General features: G+C 41.3%; 1 protein-coding gene across 20 annotated transcripts in view; it reads right to left on the reverse strand.

Annotated features, from left to right (window-relative positions):
• Window positions 1–22,383, reverse strand: part of SNX24 (sorting nexin 24) — a 141,699-nt gene that overhangs the window by 77,698 nt on the left and 41,618 nt on the right. For 4 of the 20 annotated variants that reach the window (XR_011525169.1, XM_070569426.1, XM_070569425.1 and 1 more), the window contains exons 2-3: window positions 22,086–22,276; window positions 18,809–18,873 (exon numbers count right to left, since the gene is read on the reverse strand). The exons of 6 other annotated variants lie outside the window; for them this stretch is intronic. Coding sequence is in view for 6 of the 14 variants with exons in the window: in XM_070569426.1 (XP_070425527.1) it covers window positions 18,809–18,873; window positions 22,086–22,143 (123 nt within the window). In the remaining 8 variants the exon portion in view is untranslated. Of the gene's footprint in view, window positions 1–4,009; window positions 4,123–8,365; window positions 8,517–18,808; window positions 18,874–22,085; window positions 22,277–22,383 lie in introns of those variants that run through there. 10 more of the 20 variants (XM_070569435.1, XM_070569427.1, XM_070569429.1 and 7 more) reach the window with 8 other exon arrangements.

A 22,383-nucleotide genomic window follows, 5' to 3' on the forward strand; every position in this document is an offset into this window, starting at 1 on the left:
GACCTCAGATAATCCAAGATAATCTCAAGATCCTTAACCTTAATCACACCTATTACATCTCTCAGATTAGGGAGAAGTCCTAGGCAGAGATATACATTTGGGAGTCGTCAGAGTTTGATGTAATATAAAGCCAGAAGACTGGATCTGATCACCGAGGAAGAGAAGTTTATTTAGGGCTCTTTAGATCGTAGTAGGGTTTACAGATTTACCATTTTAGCAATGAGAAGCCTTTGCTGCATTTGAAAAGCCTTCCTCTTCCAAATTAAACTTCTCTAGCTCCCACAGCTGTCCTTCAGAGGACCTGGTTTTCAGGTCTTGCACTACACACCACCTTCTGGATAAAATACAATTTGTCATTGTTCCCCCTAAAATGTTGAATAAAGGATTTAAGGAAATACAGGCATTCCCCCAATTAATGAATGGATTGTGTCCCCAAAATCCATAGTTGAGGTAGCTTAAAATACAGCCCAAATTTTCCCATAGAGTCAGTATAAAAGATAGATTTCAACCCATAAAAATCTGATTTAGCCCACAGTATGCATAAATTATAATACTAGTTCTGGTATTTCACCCACTGGGTCCACAGTACATCACAGTGGTTAAGAGTTCTAGCTGTTCAATCTAACTGCCTGAGTTTGAATCTTGCATCTTCTGTTGCTCTCCTCTGAGGTCCACTAACATTCCACGATTTGGGCCAAGTTATTTGACCTTTAAACACCTCAGTTTCCTCACCTATAACATGGAGCTTATAATGGTACCTTTCAAAAAGCTTTGTGGGGAGGATTAAACATGATTACCAATGTAAATAATTTACCACATTGTCTGGCATTTAGCAAGAATCCAAACAAGAATGTTACCTACTAATATCATTATTAACATCTAGTCATTCTACTACTGTTTCTTTAGCAGCACGGAGAAAGGGAGATTTGTTGCTGGTGAGAACAACCAACTGACTGACCACATGCATCTCTCTCTACAGGAGAGAGGGTACTTCTCTCTCCATCACCAAAGCTGGTTGACCTTGCAGCGCCTCCATTTGGTGGACCTCTGCACTGGCCTCTGTCAATGCCCACTCGGAACCCTGTATTCCTGATGAGGCTTCACCAGCACCTATGACCCAATGGAACCCTGATTTCCCTTGATCTTAGTTTAAGATTCTATATCTGCAACCTGCATTTACCTAAATGTTTTTGGAAGCCACATCTTATTGCTGACTCACAATGCCCTCGGGGACACACAAAATCCCCAGGTCTTCCCCAGGAGCCTTAATTTCCCCATGTAAAATGGAGATGATAACATCTATTTCTTAGGGCTGGTGATGGAGTAAATAAATAAGACAAAGTATATAAAGCACTAAGCACCCAGCCTGGCACACGGTTGGTACTCAACACATTCTAGTATCTTCCTGAGTATCATTGAGTATCTCACAAATCTAAATGAAATCTAGGGCTATTAATAGCCTTCATTTCTCTAGCACACCAGAAGTACTATGATGTGCTATGCTTATTTCTTAAAAAACACATTCTCACAAAAAAATCTATGCAATTCAAGAGATCAAAAACTTTAAAGCATTCTCTATATAGATATACACACACATATATACATATGTATGTAGATAGATATATAGATAGATACAGGTAATTTTTTTAAACAAAAGAGGTGCAAAGGGTAAGCTTGGGTGGCTGAGAATTACTGGTCTCATTCACGATGAATTGGGCTCCTTTCTATTGGCATCAAGAAGATGAGATGTAAGATTCTCCTGTGTTCTCTCAATACTGAATGGATGGTCTTTATTGGACCCCAGAAAGGGAAGGGTGCTTGGGCACAGGCAGTCTGCAATATGCCTGCCAGCTGCAAAGCCCTGCTGCTCAGCTCTGAAACATGGGCAGAGAGCAGAAAAGAACAAGCTCTGTGTCCAGAAAAGAATGCAGACCATTCTGTGAACTCTACAATTGAGGATCCTGAAGAGGCAGGCTGCTGTTCCTGTGGAGGGGAAAGAAGGCTTTTCTGTACTACGACAGGTGTTAGAGGGCATCCATCCACAGTTTTAAAATGCCCACCTACAAGGAGAGAGTAAGCTCTTAAGGACAGTAGAATTCTCAGCCTCCTTTCAAAAGTCAGAATTTTAATTCCTCCTAAGAAAAAGTATTTATCAAGTATTTTACTTTCCTGATATATGCTTGGTTTAAAACTTAGGCTGTAAAAATATTGATGATAATATTCCTTTATCCAGATATTTATTGAGCACTTTACTATGTGCCAAGCCCTGAAGTCTATCAGTGAAGTTAAGTGACAGAGAGGTCTGCCCTCATGAAATTTACATTCTAGCTGGGGGGAGACAGACAACAATAGACATAAAAAATACGTAAATTATACAGTATGATTTAGAAAGTGATTACTTGGGGGAGGGGGGTGTGTGGAATAGAGCCAGGAAAAAGGAATTGGGCGTGCTGGGGGGAAAGATGCCATTTGAAACAGAATGGTCAGAGGGGCAGAGCAAAGGAGATGGCAATCACAGACTATGAAGCTGTATCACAGAACTTAGTAACAGATTTTATTTATTATCTTAAATTTAAGTTAACCTACTTAAATTGAAAGCCCAGAAATAAAACCACACATCTATGGACAGCGTATCTTTGACAAAGGAGCTGAGGGCATACAATGGAGAAAAGAAAGTCTTTTCAACAAATGGTGCTGGGAAAACTGGAAAGCCACATGTAAAAGAATGAAAATTGACCATTCTTTTTCACCATTCACCAAAATAAACTCAAAATGGATCAAAGACCTAAAGGTGAGACCTGAAACCACAAGGCTTCTGGAAGAAAACGTAGGCAGTACACTCTTTGACATCAGTATTAAAAGGATCTTTTCGGACACCATGCCTTCTCAGAGGAGGGAAACAATAGAAAGAATAAACAAATAGGACTTCATCAGATTAAAGAGCTTCTTCAAGGCAAATGAAAACAGGATTGAAACAAAAAGACAACCCACTAACTGGGAAAAAATATTTGCAAGTCATATATCTGACAAAGGCTTAATATCCATAATATATAAAGAACTCTCGCAACTCAACAACAAAACATCAAACAACCCAATCAAAAAATGGGCAGGAGACATGAACAGACATTTCTCCAAAGAAGATATACTGATGGCCAATAGGCACATGAAAAGATGCTCATCATCGCTGATCATCAGGGAAATGCAAATCAAAACTACACTAAGATATCACCTTACACCTGTTAGAATGACAAAAATATCTAAAACTAATAGCAATAAATGTTGGAGAGGTTGCGGAGAAAAAGGAACCCTCACACACTGCTGGTGGGAATGCAAACTGGTGCAGCCACTATGGAAAACAGTATGGAGATTCCTCAAAAAATTAAAAATAGAACTACCATATGATGCAGCCATCCCACTACTGGGTATTTATCCAAAGAGCCTGAAGTCAGCAATCCCAAAAGTCCTATGTACCCCAATGTTTATTGCAGCACTGTTTACAATAGCCAAGACGTGGAAGCAACCTAAGTGTCCAGTAACAGACGAATGGATAAAGATGTGGTACATATATACAATGGAATACTACTCAGCTGCAAAACAGAACAAAGTCATTCCATTTGCAATAACATGGATGGACCTTGAGAGAATTATGTTAAGTGAAATAAGCCAGCGAGAGAAGGATAATCTGTGTATGACTCCACTCATATGAGGAATTTAAAATTACGGACTAAGAACAGTTCAGTGGATACCAGGGGAAAGGTGGGGTGGGGGGTGGGCACAAAGGGTGAAGTGGTGCACCTACAACATGACTGACAAACATTAATGTACAACTGAAATTTCACAAGATTGTAACCTATCAATAACTCAATAAAAAAAAAAATTTAAGTTAACCTACTTAAAAAACGCACTGATACACGACTGTTTAAAAACTAAGTCTACCTAATGAAAAATTTACAACTGAATTTCTGTATTTAACCAATTACCACTTTTTCTGAGTCTACATAACACATACCAATGCCAAAGACTCTCAAAGAGAAGTCTGGAGTCTGAGGAGGCCGGGCCTCAGCATGCATCACTGTCATTCTTGATGGAGAATCAGCATTTCTACACCCACATAAGCAGCTGCTAAAGAGGAAACAAAAAGGACATTCCAAGAGCTTCTTGTATTGATTTCTTTTATCCTAAACAAAGAGATTCTCCTAGTTACATGATATATCATAATCACTTAATTTGTCTGACTCCTTTAAAGAAAGAACAATAGATTCAAGAAAAAGTGTTGACTTGCAAAAATATAATCATTTTGCAAGGTTTTTGTTGTTTGTATGGGTCATTTTCCCTTAGAAATATGACATGTGGTCTCTCTAGAGAAAACGAAAATGCGAAACTCTAATTCATGCCATTCGCGAGAGCCAGAGCTGAATCCAAAGCAGCCACAGTCAGAGAACTCTCACACTGCTCCCCAGGGTACGATGAAGCTTTTCTACAAGCCTCACCTCTGGGTCTAACGTTATTAGACATTCACAATTAAACCACCTACATCACCTGGACATGATCGTTTTTTTCTCTCTCTCCATAGTGTTTCTGCACAGACAGAGCCAGCGCAACTGCCAACTTCCTGCCAGGCGCTTCCCCCCAGGGTACAACACACAGATTTAAAGGAAACCCTCCAGTGAAGTCCCTTCCTGGACAAACAGTGGTTCCCAAGATGGGGAACTAATACCTCCGGCCACACGATAAGCTCATTCCTTTTCCAAACATTTGCTCTCTGAGCATCCAAGCATTCTCCTCCTCCCACGGCTCTGCCAGGCTACCCTTGTACAAACTAAAATCCTCAAGATCAGTCTAACATGGACACGAAAACATTTCCAGACAGGTGAGCTGCTTGGTCCTCCGAGATAAATATTATGTCCAATTTAAACACAGGTGAGAGTAGGAAAGAAGAGTTATATTCATTTTATTATGTAACTTTTCATGGGATATATCACAAAAGTGAATTAATCTGAAAAGATACATATGACAAATAGAACAAAAAATGTACAAGGATGATTATTTCTCAACTTATATATGGACATATGCTGATATGAATTATTTGTTCAACACAATAGTACCAAATTGAAATTGAAACATGACTTTTAAAAGTGAAAAGTATATTTATAATTATAAAAAATTGGAAACAATCTAATATTTAATAGAAGAATAAATGATAGCACATTCATATCACGTCTCAGAAAATTTATTAACACGAAATGGTTTTGTTGATCTTGTTAAAACTTTAAAAAATAAGAGCAGGCTACAGAAAGAGTGCACTGTTTCGTGTTTAAGTAAATAGATGATCATAATAGTGTGTTCATGTATGTACAAAAAATGCTGGGAGCAAAAGACCACTAAAATATGTTGAAGGGAGAGATAATGTTTTTTCTTTTTTTCACTTTTCAGGTTCTTTTCCTCCAATTTTTCTGCATTGAAGATGTATATCCCATATCGTTTTCTAAAATTTTGAGTGAAAATGTTTAATAATGAGAAAAAATAAGCTGTAAATCAGATATGCTAGGTTCCAGGTCCCTTTTTGACACTTACTAGCCATAAAGACAGGAAAGTCATTTTTCAGCTCTACCCCTGTTCATCACCTATAACACGAGGGGGTTGACCAGATGCTTTCTAACATCTCAGCATTTTACTTACATATAACGACTGTGTATCATCTTGTCACATATATTTCTGAGTCCACTCTAAGGTAGCGAGTGTGCCACATGCACATATTCTGTGCCATGCTTTCCACATTGACCAGGGCAAACAGATGCTAACTCATTCTCAACTAACCACGCACGCTTATCTTAGGTCCAAAATCACTATCTTCAGGATCGGATTAGGTTCAGTTAGCTGTCTTAGACCCTCTTACCAAACAGCAAATTCAGTTGTCAAAGCAGACAACCCTGCTCTCTACTCTACCTATGCTCCCCTCCTCCTCTACCTTGTGTGCAACTTCTGGCTGTGAAATTAGACGGCTCTATCAAATGTAAGCTCCAGGTTAATCTGAGCCAGACAGTGGGTTTCAAAAGGATCAGACCACATGCCCTCTGCTCACTTTTCATGCCTTCTCATCCCACCGGCTTCTTTTTCTTTCCAAAATGCTCACGCCTCTCTCTTCCTTGGCCTGAAAGTGAAGGTGTATAGGCAATAGAGCCTGTATGTGACTATTTACCAGAGTCTTCTATTTTCTGGACGTTTCCTCATGCGTTGGAGGACACATACAACATCCCACTGCCAGAGGCTGCAAGCAAACACTTGCTCTCATTCTCAGGAAGGGATGGACGTGGCCCACAGTTCGCTATTAAAAGGATTCAGGTAGGAGATCTGTGCTAATGTGAAACACAAAATCAAGCCCTTTTAAAGGCATTTTTTTTAAGTTGCTATAACCTTGTGCCTCCATTGTATCAGTAGGGTTTGTTGGGTCCTGATGCATGTGAACCGTGTAGCCAGAGTCTGGTACCAGGAGGAAGCTGGCACATCAGCAGGCTACTTGGCCCTCTCCTGGGGGCCCCTCTACTGTGCAAAAACACTGTCCGTTTGACAGGTGAAGAAGAGGGCTCAGTTGTGTTTTGTTTTGCCTTCTTAGTTAACATTATTATCTCTCAGTTTTAATTATTTTCCTAATATCTAAACAGCCCTGTGTTAATCTACTATGGAGATCTCTTTAATATGCTTTCTGAAATACAATAAAACTAACACGACTAAATTTTCTGGCCATGAGGTCAAAACACTACACCAAACACCACAGAAGCAAGTCACATGAAGCCCTCCCACCATGTTCCTGTTCAGGGTTCTTTCCGATGGCAGGATATGACCCCCAAATGAGTTTTGTACTGCTTTGAATTCAAAGATATTCCCACTTTGTTAACACAATTCTTCATTTTTTACTTCTTTGTTAGTACCAAGAAAAGAAATTCCAGGCTGTAAAAGATTCAAATGACTTGTATCTAAATCAGACCTGGACTCCCTCCTCTCCACACGCCGATTTACATGAAATCTCTTAGAGTTTCTCTGCCTCTATAAAATGCGGGTGCCACTGCCCATCAGGCCCAGGTTTGCCTCTTTGCACAAACAGTCCAAAACAGTTTTCCTGATCTGTTTCAACTTGAAGTGTTGTCAATATATGGATTGTCTTGCTTTCTAATTCAGTGAAAAATCTAGTTTTCCATTAGTCTCTGCCTTTCTAATTTTCGATACAGCTTTACCAAATGTAATTATTAAAGGCAGATTCAAGAAAGCAATTACTGAGCTACTGGTTTGTATCTCTGAAGTCTTAATAAGAGGCAAAAAGTTGTAATTCCTCTAAGAGTATAAAATAAATTTTTCTTAGATTAGACACACGCACCCTTGAATTTGTATATGGGGAGACATATTTAAAACAGTATATAAAGCATCCTTTCTTAAAACACAAGTTTTAGCCCTCATTTAAACTTTTTTCAAAGGCAATTGTGTATCTAGTAAGGAGTAGGAAAGAGCATTTCAGAAAGGGCACATTCTGCTTTCTCCAGGACTCCCTGACTTTGGTAAACCACTTAACTTCCCTGGATCTCCTTCTTCCCACCATCTGTAAATACGTGAAAATGTGAACCTAGATGACCACCAAGCACTCCTTCAACTCGAAAGGTCTATGAAATATTTAGTAAATTCCTAACCTCTGCTAGGCTCAGTCCTATACACAGAATGGAGGTTCCCAGGCTTAAAAATTAGTAAAGAAAAATATAATTAATATTAATAAAATAGTTAATATAAAGCAATATATAAAGCACTAACCCAATGATGTAAACGAAATTATCTTTCTAAAATGTTCTAAGGAATAGCTGTCCATACAAATGGGGGACAGAACTTCTTCGATAGGCAAATAGTGGAGTATTCATGACGTGGTCGCTTAACATTGGTCTTCGGCAAACAACAAATTCTATGAATGGAGCCACTGTCCCCAAACCAAAATGCCTTGGAAACACTGACGAGTCGTGTAGCAATCATTTAATCATCCTTATCTCAGTATTGTGATGTTATTTAACAACTCATGTGAGGCACAAGGAGCAAGTTGCTGTCATTATTTTACAGATGAGTAGACTGAGGATCAGAAAAGTAAACGGCTTTTCAAAAGCCTCAGAGCTAATCAGCAGCCTGTCCTCCAGAATATGATCATGAGCAGCCTTTCTGCAAAATTAATTATTGAATAAGGCCATAGAAGCCCTTGTCCTTGTGATTTTTCACTCTTGGTGTGTCAGCACCATTCAAAATAGTGCCAATTATTTACCTTGAACACCATAAAGCTACAGCAACTACTCCAATTCTATCTTATATTAATTTAGCTGATATGCAAAGAGCTCACCTTCATGATTTCTAGAATCTGTGCCAATGGATTTTGGACAAAGTTCTGACACCAAGGCCTCAAAATTTACAATGACCATCATCACTACCACCATTATCTGAGGTCCATCTGCATCTGCATGGGATTTCTTCAAATCCTCCTTCAGGAAAGTCTGACATCCAAATTTGAAACAAAAGGGGAAAAAAATTAAAAAAAGAAACAAGCAAGCAAACAAGACACTTATTCCTTTACTTCTACAATGAAGAGAAAATCTGTATACTAGGTCCATACTGATTCACCCTTCTAAAAGTGTTCTGTGCTCATTCTGGATGCCACATTTTAAGAACGTCATTGTCACTCACGAGATAGAGTCTTTTCCGTGGAGAAGCCACAGCAGAACCAGAGGTCTTTCCCTTTGGCATTTGAGGAGCAAGGAGAGATGTTTACCTGGGGGGAGCAGTCTTTAAGTTTTTACAGAGCAAATGAGTAAAGAGAATGCAGTGAAGTTTTGTTGATCCCAATAACAAAATTAAGGCTAGCTAGTAAATTTTCTGTACAGTCTAGAGCTGAGAAAAAGGATCATGACTTCGAGTTTGCCATGCTAGCATAATGAGCCCACATCCCAAATCACTCACCAGATAAGGCTGAACTGACAGTTTCCAGGCGGCTTATGTGAGAAGGATTACTGTTTAACCCAGTTTCTGGTCAGAGATTGTATTTTGGGAAAACAGATGGCACGCCACTGTTAAGTAAACAGCCTCTTTCTTTAAAGTGAGTCAATAAGGGCAGGGGTGTCATTAAGCCATAGAAATAGCTAACATAGAATTTGAGATGCAGAATGTTACAGATAAAGGTCCCAGATCGACTATTCAAAGAAAAAACATTTTACAAGGGAGCAGCAAGATCGAGACTCAAATAAAAGTTTCTAAAATACAAAAGCACAAATAATTATAACCACAAAATCTGAAATAGTCACTTTAAAGAATTAAGAAAAGTGGGTAAACATTCAGTTTCTAGCTCTGAAAACACTTAGAGAACAAAGCAGGGCTCAGGTGATGAAGCTAGGAGGTAGCACAGGGAATGCACCAGAAGGAATCAACTCCACAGAGGAGCCGGAAACAAAAAGCAGAGATCCAGGTCTCCTTGGAAACAAAGTCAGGAGCACATTTTCCTCATGCAATCAGAATGAGCAAGTCACATGTGTGGACACAGACTACTAATAAAGAAACAAAAACCAGATACAGTGGAAAGTGCTGTGGGTTTTGTCTTAATTCTGATATTAAGTAGCCACACTATCCTGGATAAATCATTTACTCTCACTTCTGGTTCCAGTCACTTTATTTATTTATTCAGTAAAAATGTATTGATTACTTCAATGTGTAAACAGGTGCTAGATGCTGGGAATACAGTGAACCACCAGTAGAATGCAGACTCTGATAAATGCTCCAGGAAAGGACAGACTGCTGAGAAAGCCTGAAAGAGGACAGCCCAGTCAGGTCTAAGCTGATGTGAAGGTGATGAAGAAACTGAGACTTGTTGCCTAAGGGGGAGTTGAGGGTGGAGGAGGACAAGGTCCAGGGGGAAGTTAGTTTAACAAAAGAAACAGATTCACTTGCGGCACTAAGATTGTGAGACTGGAGCTCAGTGAAGAGAAAGGATCAAGAATAGCCACTTAGGGAGCCATCCTGTGCCATAGTGGTTAACTTTGGTATGCTCCAGGTTCAAAGGTTCAGATTCCAGGCGCAGACATACACCACTCATCAGTTATGCTGTAGTGGCAACCCACATACAAAATAGAGGAAGACTGGCACAGATGCTAGCTCAGGGCAAATCTTCCTCAGCAAAAAAAAAAAAAAGAAAGAAAAAGAAATAGCCACTTAGATAGGTAGGAGGCAGACCACACTGGGCCCTAACTTAAGCCATGCTAAGGATTGACTGGCCTTTACCAAATGACCACTGAGAAACCACTCAATGACTGTAAACAGGAGCTGATTTGGTCAGATGTGCAGAAAAATCTTTCTGACTGCAAAATAATGAATTCTAAAGAGTTTAGAGTAGATAGGAAAGAGTACAAAGTTATTCAAGTCTTCTCCAAAGTTTTGCTCTACATCAAAAATTATATGTTCCTTAGGTTTGCCTTTAAGCATTTTATAATTATACTATATCAATTTAAAAATGAACTCATGGGGCTGGCCCCGTGGCCGAGTGGTTAAGTTCGCGCGCTCCGCTGCAGGTGGCCCAGTGTTTCGTTGGTTCGAATCCTGGGCGCGGACATGGCACTGCTCATCAAACCACGCTGAGGCGGCGTCCCACATGCCACAACTAGGTGGACCCACAACGAAGAATATACAACTATGTACTGGGGAGCTTTGGGGAGAAAAAGGAAAAAAATTTTAAAAAAAAGAACTCAGTCATATAATAATGATAAAACTGGGCCTCTACAAGTTTAAAAAATGGGGCCAGCCCTGTGGCCGAGTGGTTAAGTTCACGCACTCCACTTCAGCAGCCCAGGGTTTTTGCTGGTTTGGATCCTGGGCATGGACCTAGCACCGCTCATCGGGCCATGCTGAGGAATGTCACTGGGACCTTTTAAGAACTCACTCCTCAAAGGCTGTTCTCCCTTCGTCATCTGTGCAAGATGGAAGATTAGTCTGTCTGCTCTGCTGGTGGAGATGACAGAGAACACCACCATAGGTCCGTGGGCACTGGCTGAGGAAGGGACAGAGAGGGGACTAGTGGCCCTCCACCTCCCCCACAATGTGTGGAGCCCCCTCTAGGGCAATGAAGGCAGTACAACTCAGCAGTATGCAGGTGTTCCCAGAGGAAACAAATCAAGAAAGAGTGGGGGTGGGGGAGTGGGGCAGGGGAGGAGACAGACAGGAGGTACTACGAGGGCTGGCCTAAGGGGAAGAGTACAGGGAGAAGGCATCCACAGGGCTCTATCAGTGCTGGACCAAGGGTGACGTCAGCAGCCCACTTAGGTGAAACGGAAAGGAGAACAAAGTAAATGGATACAGGAATACCAGAATCACCACTGAGGTAAGACCATTGAGAAAACAGAATTTCGAAAGACAAGTAGAACTTTTGGGGTTATCCTATACAGGATACTGCAGGGGAGAATTTTGAGGTCCCCAGATTAACCCTACGTGCTAAGTATCTGATGATAGGCATCCACATAGGATGGGCCATGATCTACAATCTCCAGGTTAGTGTTCATCAGGATGAGACAATACATTCTATTTATGACTAAGATTACATGTTACAATGATCAGCTTTGGGTTCCAGTCAAAATTATGTAATGATTAGGCTGGTGACATGAATCTGAAGTATAAGAAGGAAGTACCAACCAAGGGCCTGGTCTCTACCCAGCACATGACTGGGCGAGGTGACAAGAGCATGTAGGAGCGTATGTATCTGTAGCCTAGTCATGCACTGTGGGAGGAGCTTGAGGTCAGAGAAGGTACTTAAGCCAGTCTTAAGAAAGGGGATGAGTGGGGAAGAGACTGACAATATCCAAAGCACAGTTTTCTACTATCCACTAGCAGCATTCCCTCCCAGCTGCACCTCAATCTGATTAAAGGGAGAGATGGTCAGACACCACCCACTCTGTCTCCCTTCTCAACAAAGACACCCACTACCTAAATTCCTTCTTCCCCTCTCTCATTCATCAAGCCTGTCTGCCCTCAGACTGGGACTTGGATGAGCAGTGGGGATAGCCCTAATTTTAAACCCATCCCTATACTCTTACAACCTTGATCCTGAAGTGAAAAGAAAAAAAATTCAAAAGTAAAAGTGAAAACAAAAGAGAGTGGAGATGTGGTGGTCAGGGGAGCAGCCTGGGCTGTAGCCCAGGAGATTAGCCTAAAAGAGGGGAGGTCTCAAGACATATAGACACAAGGCAAAGAGTACCCCAAATCTTGAGCATCACAATAATAGGATTAAAGTCCTAACACAACTGTGTCCTACAGTGGATTTTTTTAATTAAGTTTCCCCGTTGTCAAAGTAAACCTTATCTCTCGTGATTTTCTTAACTCCCTAATCTTCTCTCTTTACAGCTGTTACTCCTAATAGTAAAGTGATGGTTCACTATTTATAGAATATACTGATATCTTTCTGCCTTGAACCCACAAGCTCTCAATCCACTCTGGCTTCAATGCTGCATTCCTCATTAGTGAAAAGCATGCACCAGAAAGAATTATTCCATTAGGTAGTTTGAAAAAGATAACCACACCAATGTACTGTAATCTTGACATTACTGCAGGGTCTGCCTCTCAAAATAAAGCCATTCTTCAGCAAGAATGTATTAAGTACTTTTGTAGGCCAGGCTCTGAGCTGGCGTACAGTAGGCCATAAAAGAGACACGGAACTCCGGGAAGAGATGAAGACGAACCAAGAGTAAGTACATGATTATGACTGAAATAGGAACTGGAAGGAAATGCAGATGGTGCCAAAGTCATCTTAACGGGGAAACCTGGCTTAGTCTGAGCAATGAAGGACCACCCTAGAGATTTAACACTGCACGCTACTCTTGATGACAGGCTAAGGCAACTGTCCTCACGGTACACACATGCCCCTGTTTACAGCTCTCTCTACTCTGATACCCACACCCTGGGCTTATCTTTGGAGATCAAAAACCTGGGTTCAAATTCCAGCTTTACCACTTACTGGCTGTGTCCCCCAACAGTAAGTTATTTAAACGCACTGGGCATCAGTTTATTCATCCGTTAAATGAAGATAATACTACTTTCTCTGTAAGGACTTAAATAAAATTAAATATTTACAAGGCAAATAGTATGGAGCCTAAAATACAGTTAGCACTCAACAAATAATAGGTAGTATTTTCACGACTTAAGTGTCCCTAAATTTTAGTCAATGACATGAAAATCATTTAAATCAGTATTTAATGACCCCTCACTCTAATATATCCGAATGCCTTTTTCTAGCTTTGGTAATGAAGAATCTAACCAGAGTGTGCTTGGAATAGGTGTCCTGTGTTACTATGGTAACTACCGTTACCTGTTATTTCTTTTCGAGTATTTAAAACAATTTCATATGTGAAACAAATGCCTTTTTATAATTCACTATTGTGAATAGGTAATACATCCATATGGTTTAAAAAAATGGGGAGGGATATGAACAGATAAAGAGTGAAAAGTCTCCCTCGAAACCCAGACCACGCTGTGACCATGTCACCCCCTGCACTCCCTCCTCGGGCCTCACTGTCCACAGACCCTCTCGGCCTGGCTATGTGCACATCTGATGTCAGTCTTATGTCCTTCCCTCCCACACAAACGGCAGCACATTATACACAGTTCTAGCTCCTGCTTTTTCACTTCACAGTGGACCTTGGCAATCTTCCCACATGAGGATATAAACACTGTCCTTTCCCTCCTTTTATTGCTACATAATATTCTATTGCACGGATACTGTTATAATAAAGGTCTTTTTGGCTACATCTCTTTCTGGACTGACACAAACTTTCTCAATTATAGTTTTGGAGGTAGATGTAGAGAAAATGTGTGGAAATATCATATTTTCATTTGCCTTAATTGTTCTTAGTCAAAAACTAACAGCAACTAATTATTTTTGGTATACTTTACATAAACAATCTACACAACCACTATGCTACAGTTTACAATAATAACTTCTCCCTTAAATTATTTTCAAACATCTGTTCTGTATTTTACACGTAGCAGGATCATGTTCCTCCGTGTTTATACGGGAAGAGCGCCGACTGCTACAGTATCCAATCAGTTACCCCGAGATGTCAGCTGTCAACCATGTCTCTTGCAGCGATTTCCCTCTCCTCTCTCCCTTCCCACTCTGGGTGAGCTGTCAAGTTTCTAGTTTCTGACGTGCATTTACATCACTCAATGACATCTGACAGCAGTGAAAGGCCACAGAAAACTGCTTATTGATCAGAGCAAAACTAGTTGACGGAACAGATGAGGTTGTATCACAGAAATGCAGCCACATTCAGGTGATGACATTTTGCTCCCCGTACACAAGAGCTTAATGGAATACAACTTCATTATATCATGCCACTTGTGCTTACAGCACCAAATCCAGCTCCTGACTGTTTTGTCTATGTGGTGATGAGGACAATCTATTTGTGCTGGTATCAATGTATTGCTAACCTGATTTGCTCATGAACACTTGCAAACTACTTGTGAATCTGTCCTGACAAATATACCAAGAGACACTGAAATCTCAATCTTACGAAAATATAATTGTGCTGTCCTTTAAAAAAGAAAAGTAGAATTACCACTTAGCGAGCCATAACTGCTCAGTTTAAAACTTTTATACCAGTGTGTTGAGAAGTTTAAGTGGGCATTTCTTGGATTCTTGTGACATTGTCAGGAAAACAAACAAAAATTAGTAACTCGAGATACACTCAAAATTTACTTACAAATGGGAGAATTTAGTCATTTCTAAGAACTACAATAAAAGATTAAGGTTCTCTGCATACAAATTGTTCCTTTCAGTTTCAAAGATAACAACTTTAACCGCTTCCCATTCCCACTGCCCATGCAGATAGATAACTGTAAAGTTATAACTCAGTGTGTGTCTGGAGCAGGAATCACTAAGCCAGACTCCTAATATTTTGCCACATAACTCCTCAAACATAAGAAAAGGAAAAGGCAGCAAAAGGCAGCAAATGAAACAGAATTACCAGCTCTCCAGGACTCCTCAGTGAAAAAAAAGCTAAAACTTTACCATGAGGGTTGTCTGGCTTTTATCTTCTCCCTTTAAATCCTCCCTTGAGACGGGAGTATTCTCCCAAATTATGCATTCTCATACCACCTTCGCAACCTGGCCACATGTGCATCCTATTTGGACTTATTTTTCTTTAAACAGCCTTTTTACTTCAATAAAGAAAACTTTAAGGCAAGTATGAAAAGAAATGCTCACTTTTAAATTATGTTTCTTGCTGAAGGTTCTGAGCCTGCTGCTCTCTCTTAGAAAGAGAGATTAGCAAAGTAAAGCCAAGTTAAAACTTTTGGAGAATTTCTTAGGGGAGTGAGGGAAATGGCACAGGATTAAAAGATAAGTGAGAAGGAATAACTTTCTCCCTTGTGAATCAACATGATTTAAGGGGTAAGCACCACTGAAATCATGTGCTTTGGCACTGGTGGCCTGTGTCCAAACCCAGGGAATGCAGGCACAGTACACTGTGCACAGAACACATGGTACACTGACGGAGCTGGCTGCCACGGTTCAAATCCTGTCCCTCCCACTTACTGTGTGGCCCCCACCAAGTTATTTAACCTCTGTGTGCCTCACTTGCCTCTCGTCTGTAAAAGGAGATATTAACAGCATGTGACCTCAAAGAATTGCTCTGAGGAGTAAATGAGATTATGTGTGTAAAGTGTTTAGCAAAGTATCCAACACCCAGAAATGTCTAATAAATGTTGAGTTATTATTATTCATTTCTTCCCATCTGCTTATGGAGAGCTTCAGTTAAAAAAAAATAAAAAGGATAGAGGACAGAAGAAACTCAAGGCAGGGGGTACATGAAGAAAAGAAAGAAATGGAGAGAAACGGAAAGAAAAACCCACGGGTTAACAAGGGAAAAAATGAAGTCTGAGCAAGAATAGGGTTTTCAGACCCACTTCAGCAGCCTCCTTGCTGGGAAAGCTGTCCTTCCACATCTCAGCCCAGTTCTGTTTCCTTTTTGTTTTTTCAGGCAAAGACCACGGCTCTCCTCTGGGCTCTAATAACAGCTTGTTCAAGCTCGGTGATCTACTTTACGTGTGGGCCTCCCCCTCAGACCTGAGGCTTCTTGAAGACAGAGGCTAGGTCTCCCCTGGGTGTCCTCAGGGCCCAGCACAGTGCCCCACCCAGCACGCACCGGGTGCAGTTGCTCAGTGAACACACCCTGACCACTCTCCCTAAGGAAGGCCATGCCAGCACCGGCCAGGCCTCCCGGGGGAGGTTTACGCACATCCGAACACGGGATTTTCTGGCGAAGCTTCCGACTTTTTATTTATAGCCCCAGCGTGCATAATGAAAAAAAGTAACAGAAAAGCACAAAAGTGGTAAGTGTACTTCAAACACATTAGATTTTTCAAGAAATACTATAAGTTTTGCCATTTTACAAATCACACCATACAAAATGCTTCAGCTTCATTTTTTTAGATTTTGAGATCACTAGAATAAAATTTCTTTTTCAACCACCCTGACCAAAATGTATGCCTGAGGGCCCTTGTAAAATCAGTGCTTCTGAACCACAGGCCACATGTTATTTTCCAAATACTTTTTCTTTTATAGGTTTTCTATTTGGGCCTAACTGGAAGCAAAAAGTTAGTTCAAATCAGACCCACTCTGCTGTATTCACAATTAATAAGGCACATGACAGTGGTTAAATTTGTAATCTTGTAAGGTGCGTGACGGCAGACAATAAGCACGGCAGTGCGGAGGAACCCAGAGCGAGCCAGGTGCAGGGTGGGAAGTGGAGAGAGTAACCACGCACTCCCGCTGTCCCCAGACAGCCCAGGTTTACCACTGTTATCCCAGCGCAATGATCAATACCACCACCTTTTTCTTTAAAAGTATGTCAGTATGGATGATAAGTTAGGTAGCCACTCTAAGAATGCAGAGGAACAGTCCACTCCATGCAGGTTCTGCAGTCTTAGAGCTCTTTGTATACACCTACCATGTTTGTGGTTCATTGTTTCATATATATGTGTTTTGATAGACATAGCCTCGACCTCACTCTTAGCCGTTATTCTAATTCTCTCTCCAGTGCCTAATTGAGTCCTTGCCACAGAGTAGGTACTTAATTGTGGTTGAATGATTAATCCTGAGACATTCACAACTCAATGGACTAGACTATAACTGATGGGACTGAGTTTAACAAGGAAGATAGTGAGTGGTCAGGTAAAATTCATTTAAATTTGAATTCTTAAGTAATGTCCTTGAATCTGAAAGCCAAAATTACACAGGTAATGTTACAGACAGGAGTAATATCTGAGTTGGAAAGTGAGAAGGACCTGAAACTTGTGTTCAGAAAATGTGGGCAGATCTCCAAACGGGCGTTCCCAGGAGCAAGCTGCGACGCTTCCTCATGAAGGCCTTTGGAGGCAGTTAACCAGGAGTACCTGTATTTACCAAACCTCCTGGATGAGTGGCTGAGATGGCCCCCCCCAATCAACACAGTGAAGGTCAAGACTCACAGGCTTCTCATGGGTGGTGGGAGCTCTCACGTGCAGTCAGAACGAACCCCACTGTCAGGAACCAACCTTCCCACACAACTCTTCCCACCTCCCAGTCTCCCACTTCCCTCCACTCTCCACCCCTTGCTGATAACCTCAGGATGAAATCAGGATCCTTACCTACCACCCCAAAAAACAGCTTCAAATCAAATATGCCTACTTTACGCTTTCACATCCACATAGCCGGAATGTGGGTTATAAATACACAGTATGTTCTAACATATACTTCCACTGAGGACATTAAGATCTTGGAAGAACTTTTCCGAACTGAAATATCTATGTTCTCACACACTTACTTAAACGACTCCTGGGAGCTAACACCTACATCAGACCCCTAGAAGCCGACTGTGGCAGCTCTTGACTGGGTAGATGCCCAACGGCCGCTCTGAGCACGCCCGGAGCACCAGGCTGTCTTCTTCCACATAAGCACACTCAAAGTCAAAAGAAAAACGAATTTTGAGTTTATTATCAATGAATAACATGTGGCTTTCTTAGCTGTGTTCCCTTGGTCACAGAGTTCATTTTTCTTTCTTTTTTTTAAAGATTGGCCTTGAGCTAATATCTGCTGCCAATCTTCCTCTTTTCTTTTTTTTCCTCCCCAAAGCACACCCAGTACATAGTTGTTTATTCTAGTTGTAGGTCTTTCTAGTTTTGTTACATGGGATGCCGCCTCAGCATGGCTTGACGAGCGGTGCTAGGTCTGCACCCAGGACCCGACCTGGTGAAACCCTGGGCCGCCTAAGTGAAGCGCGTGAACCAACCACTCGGCCACGGGGCCAGACCCCACAAAGTTCATATTAAACAGCACGTTGAATGGGACAAAACACATGAAGCCAAATTATCTGATCACTATGCAAATTACTAACAATTTAAGAGTCTATAAAATAAAGACAAAAGTGTAACTATAAGACAATTTTGTAAAACCTAGTATATAATTTTAGATTTGAGGAAAAGGCATTTAGACACTTAATGAACTTAAAATAATTAAATAAATAATATGTATATATATTTTTTACAAAACTGGACATTCCATTGGGTGACTGCTCTACTTCAACAACTGACTCCCAAGCTTCTCTTGCTCTAATTTTTGAAACTATGCTAAACTGAACACATGTAACCCAAGAATTTATAAGGGCTGCAAAAACCAAATATAACGTCTGCTGTCCCTACTGTGCCATTTAATTCTAGGACCAACTGGACACAACGTTCATAAGTCTACGTTTTTAATTTTAATAGGTATTATACTTACATAACTTTTAACGTAGTTAGTGGACAATGTTGCATACCTAGGAGAAGAAGAGAACCAGAACATACCTGTGTAGTAAATGGGGTATTTTAATTAGAAACAATCGTCCACCAAATGCAATGACATCATAAATGTAGCAAAGTAGGAGATTATCAATAGTATAAAAATTTAGAAACATACTCTTCCCAAAGAGATTCACAAGTAATTATGTTTTAAATTATAAGAGCATAGGGCAGGTACCTTCAGTAAACCAAAATTTAAGGATAATTAAGAAATAAAACTTGGAGTCAGCCCCATGGCCAAGTGGTTAAGTTCAGCACGCTCCACTTCAGCAGCCTGGGTTCAGTTCCCGGGTGTGGACCTACACCACTTGTCGGTGGCCATGCTGTGGCAGTGACCCACACACAAAATAGAGGAAGACTGGCACAGATGCTAGATCAGGGAAAATATTCCTCAGCAAAAAAAAAGAAACCAAAACTCAACATTAAATATATGGCCAAAAACTTTCCAAGTTTTAAAACTCCATTCAACATGGCCTATCTTTCATCCAACACAGATGGCCTGAACACTGTGTAGGTGCCCAGTACACAGGAGATAACTAGAAGCATAAAGCATGATCTGCGGGTCAGAGTTGACAGACCTGTGGAGGGACAGACTTGTTCACTGATGACCATCACACAGGGCTAAAGGTGGTATGAAAGAGACATAAACAGGGTACATTAAACGTGCAGAGGAGAGTGCAACCAACTCTATCTGGAATAGTTAGGTAAGGATTCACAGAGGAGCAAGTTTCTGAGCTGGGTACTGGATTCTCTGTGTACAGGGTAGACATGGACCCAGAGAGGTGGAGGACACTCCAGGACTAGGGAACAATAAGTACAAAGATAGACATCCAGAATTGGTCTGATCCACCTGTGCAACGTTAACAAACTGCTATGAGGTGAAACTTGGCTGAATCTTGGGGGAGGGGAGATGGGGGGCCAGTTGAGAGAAGCTTGGAGAGGCAGCCTGGGACAGGATTGGGAAGGGGCTTGTCTCAACCATACCTACAAGTCTGACCTTCAGCCTGCAGATAGCCAAGAGGCAGCAGAAATATTCAGAAAGGCAAATTTAAAAGAGGCGTGGAAGGACACAGAAGGGAGAACCTTCTATAGAAGAGAGGTGGCGTAGCCACTGCGAGTACACAGGGAACGTGGAGGGGACTGGGAGCAGGGACCAGACACCATGGATATTTCTGTAAATAGCTGAGTGCCCAGATGAGGGAGAGACGATGAGTATCCTGAGATTTTATGTTGGGAACCTGGGTAGATGGTGATGTCTGGACTCAAAGATACAGAGGGCAAAAAAATATCATTTGTTTTTGAAAGAGAGAAAGAAAGAATGGAGATAACGAAATCAGCATGGGACATCTTGAATTTAGGTACCTACAGGCTACCTAGATGCAGACACCCAGTAGGAAGCAAGACAGGGCAGACTAATTCCAGATGAGCCACCGTGGAGGAGAGACCTGAGATCAGGCACCAACTGGGCACTGTGTTTACCCCCAGAGGTCAAGGTCAGAGAGAATAGGAACAAGTGTGCAGGACACTCCAAGGGAGAGGACGGAGAGTCAAGATCCTGAAAGGGATACTTGTCAAGTCCAAGGAGCAATGACAGGAGACAAAGTCAAAAGAGTCAGAGGCGAGGTAAACCTTGAACGGGGGTAGGCGTACGGAACAAAGACAGCAGAGGAGCGAGAAGTTCTAGAACTTGGGCAGTAACAGGGCTGGGATGCCCAAATATCCGCTGCATGCCAGCCCCTCTGGGCCCACCTGATCTTCTCCAGCTTCTAAGTGGCTAGTTTTCATTGTTGTAACTGCAATCTCTTCAAATAGCCTATTAATTCCTACATGAAGGAAATTGCATTTTATTTCTTTTCTACAGTCTCCTCAGCGTCACTCACAGTACAAGGCATAAATTAGGAAAAGAATAAATACTTGCTAAATGAAAAGAAAACAAACTACATTTCAAGAAATCCAAAACTTAGGTAGTATGGAAAAGTTCCTCATAATAAATACTAGCAATATTTAAATATCTAGATCATTTTCCCTCTCAAAAAGGACCAATACTTATAAGGGTAAAGGAATAAAATTATGGCTCTCAGGTCTTTGACAGGTGAGAGTTTATCTTTCTCCAGTTATGCTTTCTAATAATACATAATACCCATTTCCATATGGCCTTTCGGAACCGAAATTTGAACATACTTTCTCACACACAGACTTACATGTTCCCTGCTCCTAATTTTTTAAAAAGGTTTTATATTTTCACATCTTAAAAATTGCTTCTACTAAGTCCATTGGTTTCTGCACCAGTGAGTTAATCATTCTTAATAAGAAAAAGTACCCCCCACCCTGCCCCCGCCATCATGAGAATTATTCTCATAAGAGGATACACAGTCCTTGAAGACTAAGATCTCTTTGAATTACTTCATCATTCTGGGAAGCACCTAGCAATGAGTCAATGCTCATGTAAGTGTTGAAGGAACTTTATATTATTCAACAGAAGCATTTCTGATAGACTATATGTTAAAGAATTTTTTTTCTGGTGCAAACAGTAAATTTCCATTGACTTCATGATAGCTAAAGAAATAAGTTCACTGAAGCTACTGTTGCTACAGTCAGTGCCAACCCTCCACTCAGATCATCTGTCGCCAGAATCCTACCAACAGCAAGGGATTTACTACTCTAGCTCCAAAATCACCATGACTTCCAGCCAGGCAGATGTTGAAGACTACAGCGATGAAAGAGCAGAGGAGACTGGGCTCCTTCAGGTGGAGCAGAGATCTCAGGGTGGAGGCTGGCAGCAGGTGGTGAAAGTTAATCCAGCAGGAATGGAAAAGAGCAAAGATTTCAAATCAAGGGAAACACCATCGAGAAAAAGCAGCTCTCAGAAATAGCCAGGACATGGGGCCGGCCCGGTGGCGCAGCGGTTAAGTTCACATGTTCTGCCTCTCGGTGGCCCGGGGTTTGCCGGTTCAGATCCCGGGTGTGGACATGGCACTGCTTGGCAAAAGCCATGCTGTGGTAGGCATCCCACGTATAAAGTAGAGGAAGATGGGCATGGATGTTAGCTCAGGGCCAGTCTTCCTCAGCAAAAAGAGGAGGATTGGCAGTAGTTAGCTCAGAGCTAATCTTCCTCAAAAAAAAAAAAAAAAGGCCAGGACACCCACCGCCCACCATGCATCCATACTGTAAGCCTCTAGCCACCATCCCATACCCACCAAAGGATAGGGAACACTTACAAGGTTCTTTGACACCAGTTCTTGGACTCAGATTTGGAAACTGCTCCATCAACCACATCTGGCCTGTCTCCTTGGTAGTAAGAAGCCCTGTAGACCAGTGGTTCTCAATCCTGGCTGCACATTAGTTACCTGAAGAACCGTTTGAAGTATCACTGTCCAGGCCTCCAACCAGACCAGTTAGATCAGAGTCTCTGGGTAGGAAACAGTATAAACAGACTTATCTACCCACCATCAAGATTTAACAGATGTTTACATTTTTCCATATTTACTTTGATTTCACTTTTGCTTTTAAGAAACG

This window comes from Equus przewalskii, chromosome 13, assembly GCF_037783145.1.
Source record: "Equus przewalskii isolate Varuska chromosome 13, EquPr2, whole genome shotgun sequence".
Classification (NCBI taxonomy): Eukaryota; Metazoa; Chordata; class Mammalia; order Perissodactyla; family Equidae; genus Equus; species Equus przewalskii.